At 42.5% G+C, this 12473-nt stretch overlaps 2 protein-coding genes across 2 annotated transcripts in view; one reads left to right on the top strand and one right to left on the bottom strand.

The window, feature by feature from the left end:
* Nucleotides 1–2329, top strand: part of LOC103744311 — an 8674-nt gene extending 6345 nt beyond the window's left edge. Inside the window, 1 exon segment of the mRNA XM_008846049.1 lies at nt 2027–2329. Coding sequence (XP_008844271.1) covers nt 2027–2329 — 303 coding nt within the window.
* Synpo2 (synaptopodin 2) overlaps nt 1–12473 on the bottom strand; it is a 207579-nt gene that overhangs the window by 132050 nt on the left and 63056 nt on the right. The window lies entirely within an intron of this gene.

The raw sequence follows: 12473 nt of genomic DNA, 5'->3' as shown, positions 1-12473 counted from the left end.
GAGTCCATATGTATAGCTAAAGGCTACATAACAAGAAACAATGCTAGACAGGTGATACCTTCCTTTGAGTTATTGGCCAAGGTGGTGCAAGAGACTCCCAGACAGTAACCCAGTATAGAACTGGGAAAATGAACAGCAGATGCCAATCTTAGCTAAAGGAATATTGACAACTGATTGCTTCTAGATGAGAACAGTTGATCTTCCTAAAACAAGGATCTCAAGATAGGCTGACTAGATCCACCAGATGGACAAGTAGCAGGGAATGGCTGGGGTGCCGACAACACAGCAGACAGTATCAGGGATATCAGAGTATAAGGGCTCTAGTGGGGGGAGGGAGGCTGTGGGAGGGTACCATCTCAGAAGTGAGTGTATAGTTGAATAAGATGGTTTGGGATATTCTCTGTGATACATACACACACATACAAAATCAACAAATTTTTAAAAATGTATTATATTTGAGGAGGAAGCATGGAAATTTACATCATGTTAATTGGTAGAGGTGATAAACATTACCACTGAAATCTACCCAATGACTTTATAGACATACACAGGCACCAAGGATCCAAGTGCAACCGATTATGACTAGTAATAATCAGATACATACAGATGAGAGATGCATGTGCCAACATCTCAGTGTTAGTAGCAAAAACAATGAGTCTTTCTGCAAGGAACAATATATTCTAAAATGAAATGGAGATCTTTTTTAGAGGTCAAAAACTCATCAATTTTATGTCTTACAGGGCTTATACTGAGTTCGATATTGTATAACTGTATTAATTCAACTGTGAACCTAGACACTTGCACCCACTTGTGAATGAAATGTACTCTTGCTCTGGAGTGTGTTACTGAATATGTTAAAGCTGTAATGAAACACTAAAAAAAATAAATAAGGTGGAGAACAGCTTACGAAGACACCTGACATCGTCTGACCTCTGGCTTCTATGCACACTTACACACACACACAGACACACACAGACACACACACACACACACACACACACACACGGGAGGAGGGCATAAAAGAAAGACAGCACCTGCCAGCACCAAGAGCAACAATGAACCCCAAGGAGAGCCATTTGAGAGAAAACTTAGGTTTTCTCCTAAGTCAGTCATCTGACTTCTAGAAGGGAAAAGATGACCAAAATGGGGTGTTTCTGAAGCAGTTGAAGGGTTCATGCAGAGCTACGCAGACTCACTCATTTTTCATTGTTCCCTCAGGCACGGATGAGTTGTGGGCTGAGTAGTTCAGGACCCCTGTCTCAACAGCTGGGAATGGACTCAGAAATTTTGTACTTGTGCTTTTGCTACTCCTTGGTCCCCTGTCCCTGTCCTATGCCTGCCACAAAGAGCTAAGCAGTAAGAAAAACTACTAAGACTTTAGACCTGCAGTCTTCTGAGCAAGTATGAGATTTATTCAGCAGTGTGTTGTTCAATTAATTAACTCTGTATATCAGGCTGAAGGAAAGTATATTTTATATTTAAAATCTGAAGATTTAAACTAATAAAATACATCTCAAAATATTTTCTTTCACATTTTTTAAAGTGCTGAGGATGGAGTCTAAGTAGACTAAGTAGAGTGCTAAGTAAGCACTCTACCACTGAGCTATATCCCCATCTCTTGCAATATCCGATGCTAAATTTTACTTGCACTTTTCCTAGGCCAATCCCCCACCCCACTGCGAGTCTACACAGAATATAGGTATCCAAACCAATATTGTGGTTCAGACAAATATGTACATAGACTCATTGGAGTATAACAAGCCACGTATTTTTTAATGCATGAGAAGGATGGAAACAAAGCCCACCATTCAAGAGAGGTAAGAGCACAATGCCTTAGAAAACAGAAGAAGCATCAGGGAATCACTGAAGCCAAGAAATGACCCACAATTTGCCAAAAGTCAAAAGTTCAACAAGCAACTCTTTTATGTGACTGGAGGATTAGCTCATCTCTGTGGCTTGCTCTGTGCAGAAGTCGAGGGTATTTTGGCAAGAAAAGTGGTAACACGTCCTTGCCTTTTCCCATCAGGCTCTGACAGAACTCGGCAGCCACAGCGTCCAGCTCAGTTTCTGTGACCTCCTCTCTCTGAGACAAGAACGAGTCTTTGTCAGTTCCGAGGCCCTCCCTACCCAGCTGCAACGCAGGGGTAACCATGCTCAGTCATCCATAGATTCTTCGGGAGGTTGTGACTACCAACAAAGAAGGAGTCTGAAAAAGATTGAAGGGGCAAACCATTTTATAAGAGGAAAATGGAATGCGGACCAAGACCTGGCAGAAACTAGAGCCCAACAATCACAAGGACACTGGCCTTTCATTGGACTCCTACAATAATTGAGTCTACCGTGTGTTCAGTGTGTCACACTTAATGCCCGTTGATGTACAGGCATTATTTCCAGTTTTACAGATTAGGAGAATAAGGTCACAATTCTGGAAAAACGGAGCAGGGGTTTAAGTCCGAATCTGAGGCACAAACCTCACACACAAAGTCGTGCTCTAAAGCAGAAAGCTGGGACGCACAGGTGGGTGTAAGGATGCGACCCAGCCACCTTTCTCTGCTGATTCTCAAGAGCATTTTCATATTAGAAGAGTCCAGGCCAGTCTCTGCCACAGAAGGTCAATGATTTTCCCCTGGGAGGAAGTGCCCATGTTTGTGGGTATGATTCAAGCCAAGATTCTAGTTTCAAAGACTGTTACATGGAGGAGATTTCCAGGATACCCTGGGGACCGTTTATATAAGTCCGTAGCTTCTCCTCCCATCCCATTTAGACATCTACTCTCCATGCGCTAGAGAAGATGAAACCAGGGCTACGGGCGGCTGAGCGCTGTGGTTCAGGAACCGCTCTTTTTACTTGTTTAGCTTTGGTTGTTGGTGGTGGTTTTCTTTGTTTTGGTTTTCAGACATGGTTTTGATGTGCAATCCTCAAGCTCACTGTATAGCCAGCTTTTCTCCTGTGTCCTTTACCATTCGCTGCCTTAGCTTCCAGAAGCTTCTCATGCCCGCTTCTCTGAAGCCTGACTTCTATGACTATGTCTTCTGCTTCCCTCCGTGGACTTTCCTTCCATTTGCTGCTAACCTTGAACATTTTCTGAGGCTGTGTGGGTGCCCTAATCTCCCTTCAAAGTCAGATCTCATCTAAGGACACCATTTCTAAATCAAGGTGTTCACACCGCTGATCTTTCTTCCCATTTCCTCCCCACTTTTCCTTCTAGGCAGTGTCTTGCTACGTGGTCCAGGATGACCTTGAACTCCCGGTTCTCCTCCTTTACTCTTCCTTTTACACACTAGTTCAGTTTATGGCTCTGACTTCCCAGGATATAACCTTGAATTAACTCTAAAACTTATTTAACTATATTGTATAGTCTTTATTTTTAACTTTGTATTACTGTATTTAAATATATTTTATTTGCATATGTGTGTTTTTGTATGTGTGTGTGTACACACGTGTGCATGCCATGGTATGTGTATGGCGGTCAGAAGTCAACTTCTGGGAGTCAGTTTGTGCTTTCCACCTCTTTGGGGCAGGGTTTCCCTTGTTTCTGCTACTGTACTGTGAACTCCCGTCTACCTGGTCTGTGAGCTTCTGGTCAGTTCTCCCTTCTCTGCCTCCCATCTCACCTCACAGATGCTGGGATTACAAATGTGTGCTCTGTATCTAGTTTTTTATGAGGATTTGGGAGCATGAACTTGGGTCACTGGGCTTGCATGGCTAATGCTCTTAACTACTGAACCATGTCCCTGATTTCTTTAATTAACTAACCTATTTGTTTATTTATTTATTTATTTATTTATTTATTTATTTATTTATTGTTTTATGAGACAAGGTGTAGGAGGAAGCGCGGCCTGAACAACCAGTGTGCGCTGCAAACGCACCAAAAACATCGTCTGAGGCAAACCTGTGTTCTGCCAAAAGACATAGAGACGGTTGATGCGAAAATGGCCCAATACAGAGAGCCAATGAGGAACAGACACGACCTATCAATGGACCAATGGGACACTTGAGGGGGGATATAAGGGAGCCCCATATCTGCAGTTAATGAGTCTGCAGCTGCTGGCACTGCCTGCTTCTCACCTGACTCCCGGAGTCTGCATCGTGGCTCCTCGCTGACTCTACCCCTGCCCGGAGGGCCCCAGGACATCCACAACAACAAGGTTTCTTGTTTTTAGAATATCTTTTATTTATTATTTAACAATATCATACATCTAAACAGTGTGTCTTGAGTATATGCCCCAACTCCTCCCTCACACTCCCCCAAGGCACCCTTAACACATCCCTCTCTTTCATGTCCCCTACTTTTTCATTTAATTTCATGTGCATGTGCTGTGCAGCCTGTTGGAATGCAGACTGACCTCGATGTCTGGATTTTGTTCAGGTTCCCAGGGCTGCAGTGAGTAGACAAGTTTTCACAGCTGACGTGAACTCAGTGTAGCTGAGGCTGACCTTCAACTCCTGCCTCCTTTGCTCCTAGGGGCTGGAATTACAGACACACACCACCACACCTGGCTTGTATTATTTATTTCGTTGTTTATTGGGGAGTTGTTTTTGGTTTTTTGATGCACGTTTTCCATATGTAGCCCAGGCTGGCCTCAAACTTGTGACAATCCTCCTGCCTTGGCCTCCTGAGTTCTGGGATTACAGGGGTGTACCACCATGCCAAGCTTTATTTTCTGTACTTTTATATTCTTACACCTGGGACCTCAGTGACTTACCAAGCTTAGCTAACTCTTAGCAAGAGAACAGAAATCGCTTAGGAACATACCTTTCCTATGTAAGCCGTTCGTTGCTGTTTGAATATGAAATGTCCCCCAACAGATTCCAGTGCTAAATGTGTGCTTCCCAACTGGTAATGCTGTCTTAGGGGGTGGTGGAAACTTTCAGATGTGGGCCCTAGCTGGACGAAATAGGTAAATGGGAGCTTGTCTTTGAAGGCTATACCTGTCCCTCTGTCCCTATCTCACTTTGCACTCTGCTGCCAGGAAGTGAAGGAGCAACTCCCCACGGCTCCCACTGCCAGCATTCTGTCCAAGAGCACAGGAGCAACCAACCGCAGACTGAATCCTCAGAAGTGTGAACAAAGTCTTGCCTTCCTTAAGTTGTCAAGTATCTGGTCGACGTGACAGGAAAAGTAACCGCTATACCAACCACCATGAACTCAGGGCCTCTCCATTTCCCCTACCTAGTTCTTAATCTCCAAGAGGAGTACTGTGTGCCCCTGCGTCCCTGCGTGTACCAGATACCCAGCGATCACTGGACACCCTTGCAACCCAAAGTACTGAAATGATCCAGTCCTAGACCTGCTCAGTGGCTCCCCTTGCTTTGCCCACTCCTTCTAGTGATGGAAGCCTTTGGCAGTCCTTACCCTCTGCCCCTTTGCTAGCCTGAGCTTCCTCGGGAGCCCTGTGTGGTGATGCATGCACCATCCCTGCAGAACCCTGAGAAGAAACTGCGTTTCCAGTGGAAATTGTCTCCTGATCTGATGCTGTCCCCATACCTCACCAAAACAAAAGCAAAAATCCTACAGATATTTTAAAGCAAACCTATCCTCCTGCAAGTACCAAAAGATTGTCTGCAGTCATTGGTATTTTAATATAGCCGGCTTGTAGTGGCTGTTGTACTCTAAAACTATGTTTTGTTCTTTTACTTGAATGGTTTGCTTTTTCTTTGTTTTGTTTGTTTTCTTTGTGGTGCAGACTATGAAACCCAGAGCTTCCCATAGGCAGAACAAGGACTTTAGCACTGAACTACATCTCAAGCCTTCTTAAATTATTTTGTTATGAACTAATGACTGATAATTCACTGACATTCTTTGGGAAAACAGTATTAGTGAGAACAGGTGTGGCCCTTGCTTTCTATTGACTTAACAGAATGTTTTGTCTTTCAACTTAATTAAATACATCTGATAAGTATTTGGCCTGAAAGAAGTTGGAAACTATTTGGTTGCCTTAAAGCTTCAAATGAAAAAAAAAATTTGTTAGCCTCATCAAGACAGTAATTTTTATTATGAAATGAAATGAAGTTGAAGCCAGAATCAAGCAGAGCTATAGTGCTGATGTATTCTGAAGGAAGAGGGCAGGGTTATGAGGAGCAGCCCAATGACATGGAGGAACTGTGATCAGGTCATCGAATAGAATTCAGAGGTGCCACTTTTTCCTAATACTGTCCACGAGAGAACACAACAAGCTTTGCGTTGTATTTGGAGAAAGTCAGACTACTGAAAACTAACATCAATCTTACAGGATTAGAGGGATGCATCTACCCTTTCATTCATTATGACTTCCTAAGGAATCTTTTTAGATAGAATTTTTCTAATGCCCTCCCCCACAATGTACCACTCATGGCACAAAATTTTGACAAATCATTAAGGTTTTCTACCCCAAAACCAATTTTCCTGGCCTTGGGGACACCCACACTCATTGGTAGTACCTATGTAGGGTTATTAATGGCCCGTGACCCTGGCTGAATTACCTGGAAACTTCTAAGTAACAAAGTCTTGGAATTTTTTGCACTGTTTGTCTAAGGTGAGACTCTGGTTTGCTAATTTAAAACTCTTTGGTTGGTCAGGTAAAGAAAGATCCTTTACTTCTGGACAGGGGAAATGCAGCATGTTCTTAATACTTCCAGGCCTCCATCAAGCTAACTTAGTAACATGAAGTGGTGTTCGTTGTTTAACAGCAGGTATCTGTCCAGTTCTCTCACATTTGGGTATTTACATGGACTTCTCATGTACAGTTAGGAGACGGATGTGGTACAGGTAATATTTCTGGACTAAAAAGAGAAAGTAGGCAAAGGGATTCTAGGGACACAATGTTTGAAAAGCACTTTGGGGTGTTGGGTCCAGGAAGGAGAAGTGCCTGGGGTTTAAACGTGCTCTGCTCTCAGAAGGACCAGCTGTGGATTCACACTAGCTCTCAAAGTGGAGCCTCTGGGCATGGCACCACTGTCGCCTCAGGACCTGTTAGAAGTGTAAATTATTCTCCTCCTGAACTTGACTCAGAGATGCAGGGGCAGAGGCAGTCAGCAAGTCCATCCCAGGGAGGGGAGTAAGAATCAGTCATAAGCACAGGTTTAAGAACCTGCGGCCCAACTGTTTCTATTCTTCCTTAAGAACATTTATTGCATATTATTGGCAAGTATAACTCAGTATGACTTGGCTAACTGGCTCTTCCTTCTGTCCTTAAGAACCAAGATATTAACAGCCTAGATCTTATTAATGCAGTTAACAAGCTTTAAAATCCCATCTTTTTAACCACTATCCCAATTCTTAACGAGACAGAGTTTAGCACTATGTGTTTTAAATCTCTTATTACACAAATTCTATAAGAGGAAGAGATTTCTTACCCTTTTGTTTACAGAGTTAATGAACTAAAGAAACTTCCTGTTGTGTCATTATAATCACATAAAATTTTGTATGTTTTGCTTAAAATATCAAGCATTAATCAAAGTCCCAAACTAGCCTGGCAAGGGACCAAGAGACTCATTTGGACACTAGTGATGATGATAGTCCAATTTCTACTGCAGTTCCTGAATTACACTGTCTTTTTAAAATCTCTCTCTTCTCTCTCTTCTCCTCTCTCTTCTCTCTCTCCTCTCTCTCCTCTCTCTCTGTCTCTCTCTCCTCTGTCTCTCTCTCCTCTCTCTGTCTCTCCTCTCTCTCTCTGTCTCTCTCTCCCCCCTCTCTCTCCTCTCTCTCTCTGTCTCTCTCTCTCCCCCCTCTCTCTCCTCTCTCTGTGAGCACTTCCTATCAGGACTTGAAACACATCCCACATGCCACAATTAAACTGATCAACTCCCTTAAGTTGTTTTCACGGTCATTTTAATTTTCCATGTGGTCCAAAATTGCCTTTTAGCAGAGGACTGGATCTACAGAGTATGATGATTACTTCTGAGTGAGGCTTTATTAATGTAATTCTGATCTGCTGTTAGCGGGGCAGGACTGACTGAAGACGAAGAGTTTATGGCTATAAACTTCTCTCAGGTGGCTTTAATCAAATGCAAGGAGACTGGAACTGAAGGTCATCTCCTCCTGCACTTCAAGAGGAAATCCTGCTTTAAACAAGGCTCAGACTGCCAAAAGGAACATGCTTTTAGAAAATAATACTGCATGGGAATCTAGACGTAAAAACAAAGCGCTGTGTCCCATTACCCATGTAGCTTGAAGAGGAAAGCTGTACCACCTACATGTCTTACTGACCATAAAAGGTAATATAACTCTGCTTGTGACCTTAGTGTTCAAATATACATTGTGCCTGATGCAAACCAGACTCCCCATCTGGCCATCAAAGAGGTAATACAGGGGTGACAGAAGTTTATCACCAGAAACTCCAAAGTTCATAGAATTCAAAGTGCTCAAAGATGCCTTAAACTTACCAGAAGCCAAGTAACAATATAATCTCCTGAAAAATCCAAGGCACCAGAAAAATGCTTATTTTCACAGAGGCATTTGCCTCAGAAACTGCTAGCTACGACTTCACAAAAGAAACCCAGCTAATCAGCCCAAAGAAACAACTCGTCAAAATCAAGCGCTTGATCTGGTGTCTGAGCCTAACTTCACAGCACAATGGAAGACTTCTAAATTCTTTTTACTTTTTGAGAATATCATACCTGTGTACTGTATTTAGATCACTTCCCCTCCCCCTTTCCCCCTTCCGACTCATCCCACATCCACCCACCCCCTCTCGATTTCATGACCTCTTTGATGATTACTGTTACATACACACATATAAAATCTACCGAGTCCACTTAGTGGTGTTTGTGTATATGGCTGCCCACTTGGGATTAGATAACCTATCAGAGAGCTTTTCCCCGAAAACGGATCCTCCCTCCCTCAGCGTCCACTAATTGCTAATAGTTCTTCATCTAGAGGCACAACCTTCGTGAAATTTCACCCATCCACATTAAATGTCAACTGGTGTCACTGAAGAAAAGGGGAGAAAGATTGTAAGAGCCGGAGGACTACAGCTAGATAGATAGGGTGTTCCCGACGTGACAGGGGAGCTGTGCCCGTGAAGCCTCAACAATATGGCTACCTAACCTCTTTCTTTCTTTCTTTCTTTCTTTCTTTCTTTCTTTCTTTCTTTCTTTCTTTCTTTCTTTCTTTCTTTCTTTCTTTCTTTTTCTTTCTTTCTTTCTTTCTTTCTTTTCTTATTTGTGTGTGTGTGTGTGTGTGTGTGTGTGTGTGTGTGTGTGTGTACAGGTAGAGGTCAGAGGACAACTTTTGTGAATCTGCTCCCTCTTTCCACAATGCGAGGTCAGGGATGGATTTCAGGCTATCAGCCTTGGGGGCAAGCACCTCTGCCCTCTGAGCCTCAACCTGTTGAACCATCTCATTGACCTTGGAAACCATTTTCTTAATTCCACCCTTAGAGCACTCATAGAATCCTCTCATGTACTTTTATTTAGAAAAGAGAACATGCTACATTCTCTGATGTCTTAGATTTGATATGTGAAGATATAATCATGAGTTAGACCAACACACCTTAGTGTAACTTCACAGAATTTTACCGTCCAGCATTCGAGGAGACATAAAATGAACTAATTCTCAGTAAAGCTGAAGGAGTATAAAGGGATGATAGCTACAGTTTAACACTGTGGGTGGGACGATGGAACATGAATGAGCATGCACTGTGCCAGGCTTACACAAGAGCAGAGGCTAGCCCAGCAGCCCTATCACATTGTGGAGACCCCCTCTTCTTTTTTATTGCAGATTTCTAAAACTGGATCATAGAGCAAAAAAATCACTGACCGCTCACTCCTCCCATCTGTCAGCCGCATTAAAATAGCATCTGTGCTCAGAAAAGCATGTGCTGAGCCTCTATTTTGGCAAGAAGCTGCTGGTTTTGTTTGATGTCTTACCTTTCTTCCCAAACCTCACAGTCAGATCTCGTGCAGATAAAACCACATCACTGCAGCAGAAAACATTTTATTTTATGGCATCTGGACCTATTTAGAGTATTTTATGTGGGGAATTTTCTAGAAAAAAGCTCTTTCCCTTCCTCTTGTTCTTCCAGTCTGTGTCTGATTAGGAGACAATGTGATGCTGAGATGCCTTTATGTTGCCCAAGGATGGACACGTCTTGCTTTTTCTGAGTATTTTCCTAATTATGTTATGTTTTTTAGTCAAATGACTGCCCTCAAAACAACTGCAACAGAAGCCACCAGGCTACCCTCTTTCCTGTCTTCATAACTCCAACTCCCTGATTGATACATTTTGAATGTTAATTTTCAGCTAAACACTTATGTAATGTATTTTTCCACTTTTGTATGTAATTGTTAAATGTACTACATGAAGTCATTCAAAAAGGAGATAAGGTAAATGTTTTCTTGCCTAAGTTCATTAGTTGTCAAAACTAGACAACTAATGACAAACATAAAATTGTATCAATGTTAATGTTGTCACATGTCCTATATTGTTGAAATTTGTGTCAGGGAAATATGGCCTGAGCCATCATCAGAAAATAGAAGGTCTAATTGCAACTTGACTTGAATCACCATAAAAATTGGCAAGCTGCTCAGTGGCGTTTTGGCTGGCCAAAGCTGCTCTGTGACTCAAAATGGATGTGTTTGTTTCCTTAATTTAATAAGGGAAGCTGTTGTTTTCAGTATCACTATCCGCCAAATACTGGAGGTTTATCTAAGCAAGTGGGAGTTAAATATGTGTCTTTTCTGCCCAGAACTGAGGAGTTCCCAGGAAATAGGACTTCAGTTTCTAAGTCAAGACAGTTCCAGGCAGATCATAATGAATCAGTAGGCCATCGAGAGGAGACTGTAGCTCGATTTTTATTAATTCTCCTTTTACAACACTAACTTGTGGCAAGTATACTTACTGAATATTGATTTGACACATACAAAAAGTGTTAGCCAGATGAGGCACAGATCAAGCTGGCGTCTGAAGAAAGAGCATGACAACTCCTTGCCTAATTTAGGAATTCTCAGACTTTGAAGTGTGGTATCGTGGCTTAAAAATTAAATGGTAACCCTTCCTTTAGCTCTTCCATGGATGGTGCTTAGAGGCAGTTACAGTGATCCTATGTTTGACATACCACCAAAGACTTCCCTCCAACACAGGCTCTAACAAAACTACTCTGTAAAAGATTATTCAAGCTTATACCAAGAAGGTCAGGAAATACCAAAACCGATATGTGGCCTGGCAAACCTCGAGATGTTGGTGCTGGGGAACCCAAAGGCCTTACGAGGTTTTCTAAAACTGAGAAACACACCAGCAGAGCCTACGGGGTTCTATGTGAGATGAAATGGGTCCTAGACAGGGTCAAGCATGCTGTCCTTGGGAAAGTGTTAAAGCAGAAGCATAGAGTCAAAGAGCAAAATAAATATGAAACTTTTGAAAGTAATAAAAATCAAGTCTATAAAAAAGAAAAAGGAAAAATATAAACCTCAAGGGCCAGCAGGATGGCTCGGTGAGTAAAGGTGCTTGTCATGTGCACTTGGCAACCTGAGTTCAATCCCTGCAAGCCACATAAAAGTGGAAGGAGAGAACCAGTTCCACAAAATTAGGGCTGGAGAGATGGCTCAGTGGTTAAGAACACTGACTGTTCTTGCAGAAGACCTGGGCTCGAATCCCAGCACCCACATGGCAGCTAACAACTGTCCTAACTCCAGTTCCAGGGGATCTGATGGCCTCTTCTGTCCTGCGCAGGCATTGCATGACATGGGTGCACTTACCTACATGCAGGCATAATACTCATACACATAAAAATAATAAAATATTCTTTTAAAAAGTTAAATGTTGCTAAAGAAGGGGTAGGATGAGAACTGTCTTAAATATTCTCTGTGCATTAAAAATTTGGTTTTACACATACTCCAGATTCCTTCCAGTTATGTAGGCAATACTGAAATTCATATGACTATCAAGTACTGTTCCACCAGTGCATCTCCCTATGAGCATATCTCCTGAAAATGGTCATCTTGAGAGACCACATGCTTAGTCCAATGATGGTAACTGACATGAAAACATCTCAAATTCCTTTTAGCACCACCCTAGGATGAGGCTGGTTGGTTTACAGTCTGCTGTCAATCTGTATAGAAGCTGTGTTAGGAACACAGATCTCTTTCCTTACATGCCTTGTGTAAGTCCAGACAATTTAATTTTTCCCCTAAAACAAAATTCCTACTTCAAAGGACTTTTCCAGCACTGATGAGGGTAAAAGAACACAGGATCTAGATTCCGAAAGATGAGATGACATTGTTTTGAGGATTGGTGGTTATATTGACACCAATTTCAGGGCTGAAGAAACGGCTCGATGGCTAAGAACGTGTACTGCTCTTCAGGACGACCGGGGTTCAGTTCCCAGCACTCAGGTCTGCTGACTCATAAGAGCCTGTAACTCCAGCTCTGGGGAATCTGCTGCCCTATTCTGCCCTCTTCAGGCACCTGGGTACACACACACACACACACACACACACACACACACACACACACACACACACACATCTGCTTTTAAAAGAACACTTTCATTTTA

Source organism: Nannospalax galili, unplaced genomic scaffold (assembly GCF_000622305.1).
Source record: "Nannospalax galili isolate Female #2095 unplaced genomic scaffold, S.galili_v1.0 scaffold142, whole genome shotgun sequence".
Lineage (NCBI taxonomy): Eukaryota > Metazoa > Chordata > Mammalia > Rodentia > Spalacidae > Nannospalax > Nannospalax galili.
This window is presented reverse-complemented; position numbering and strand designations above follow the sequence as displayed.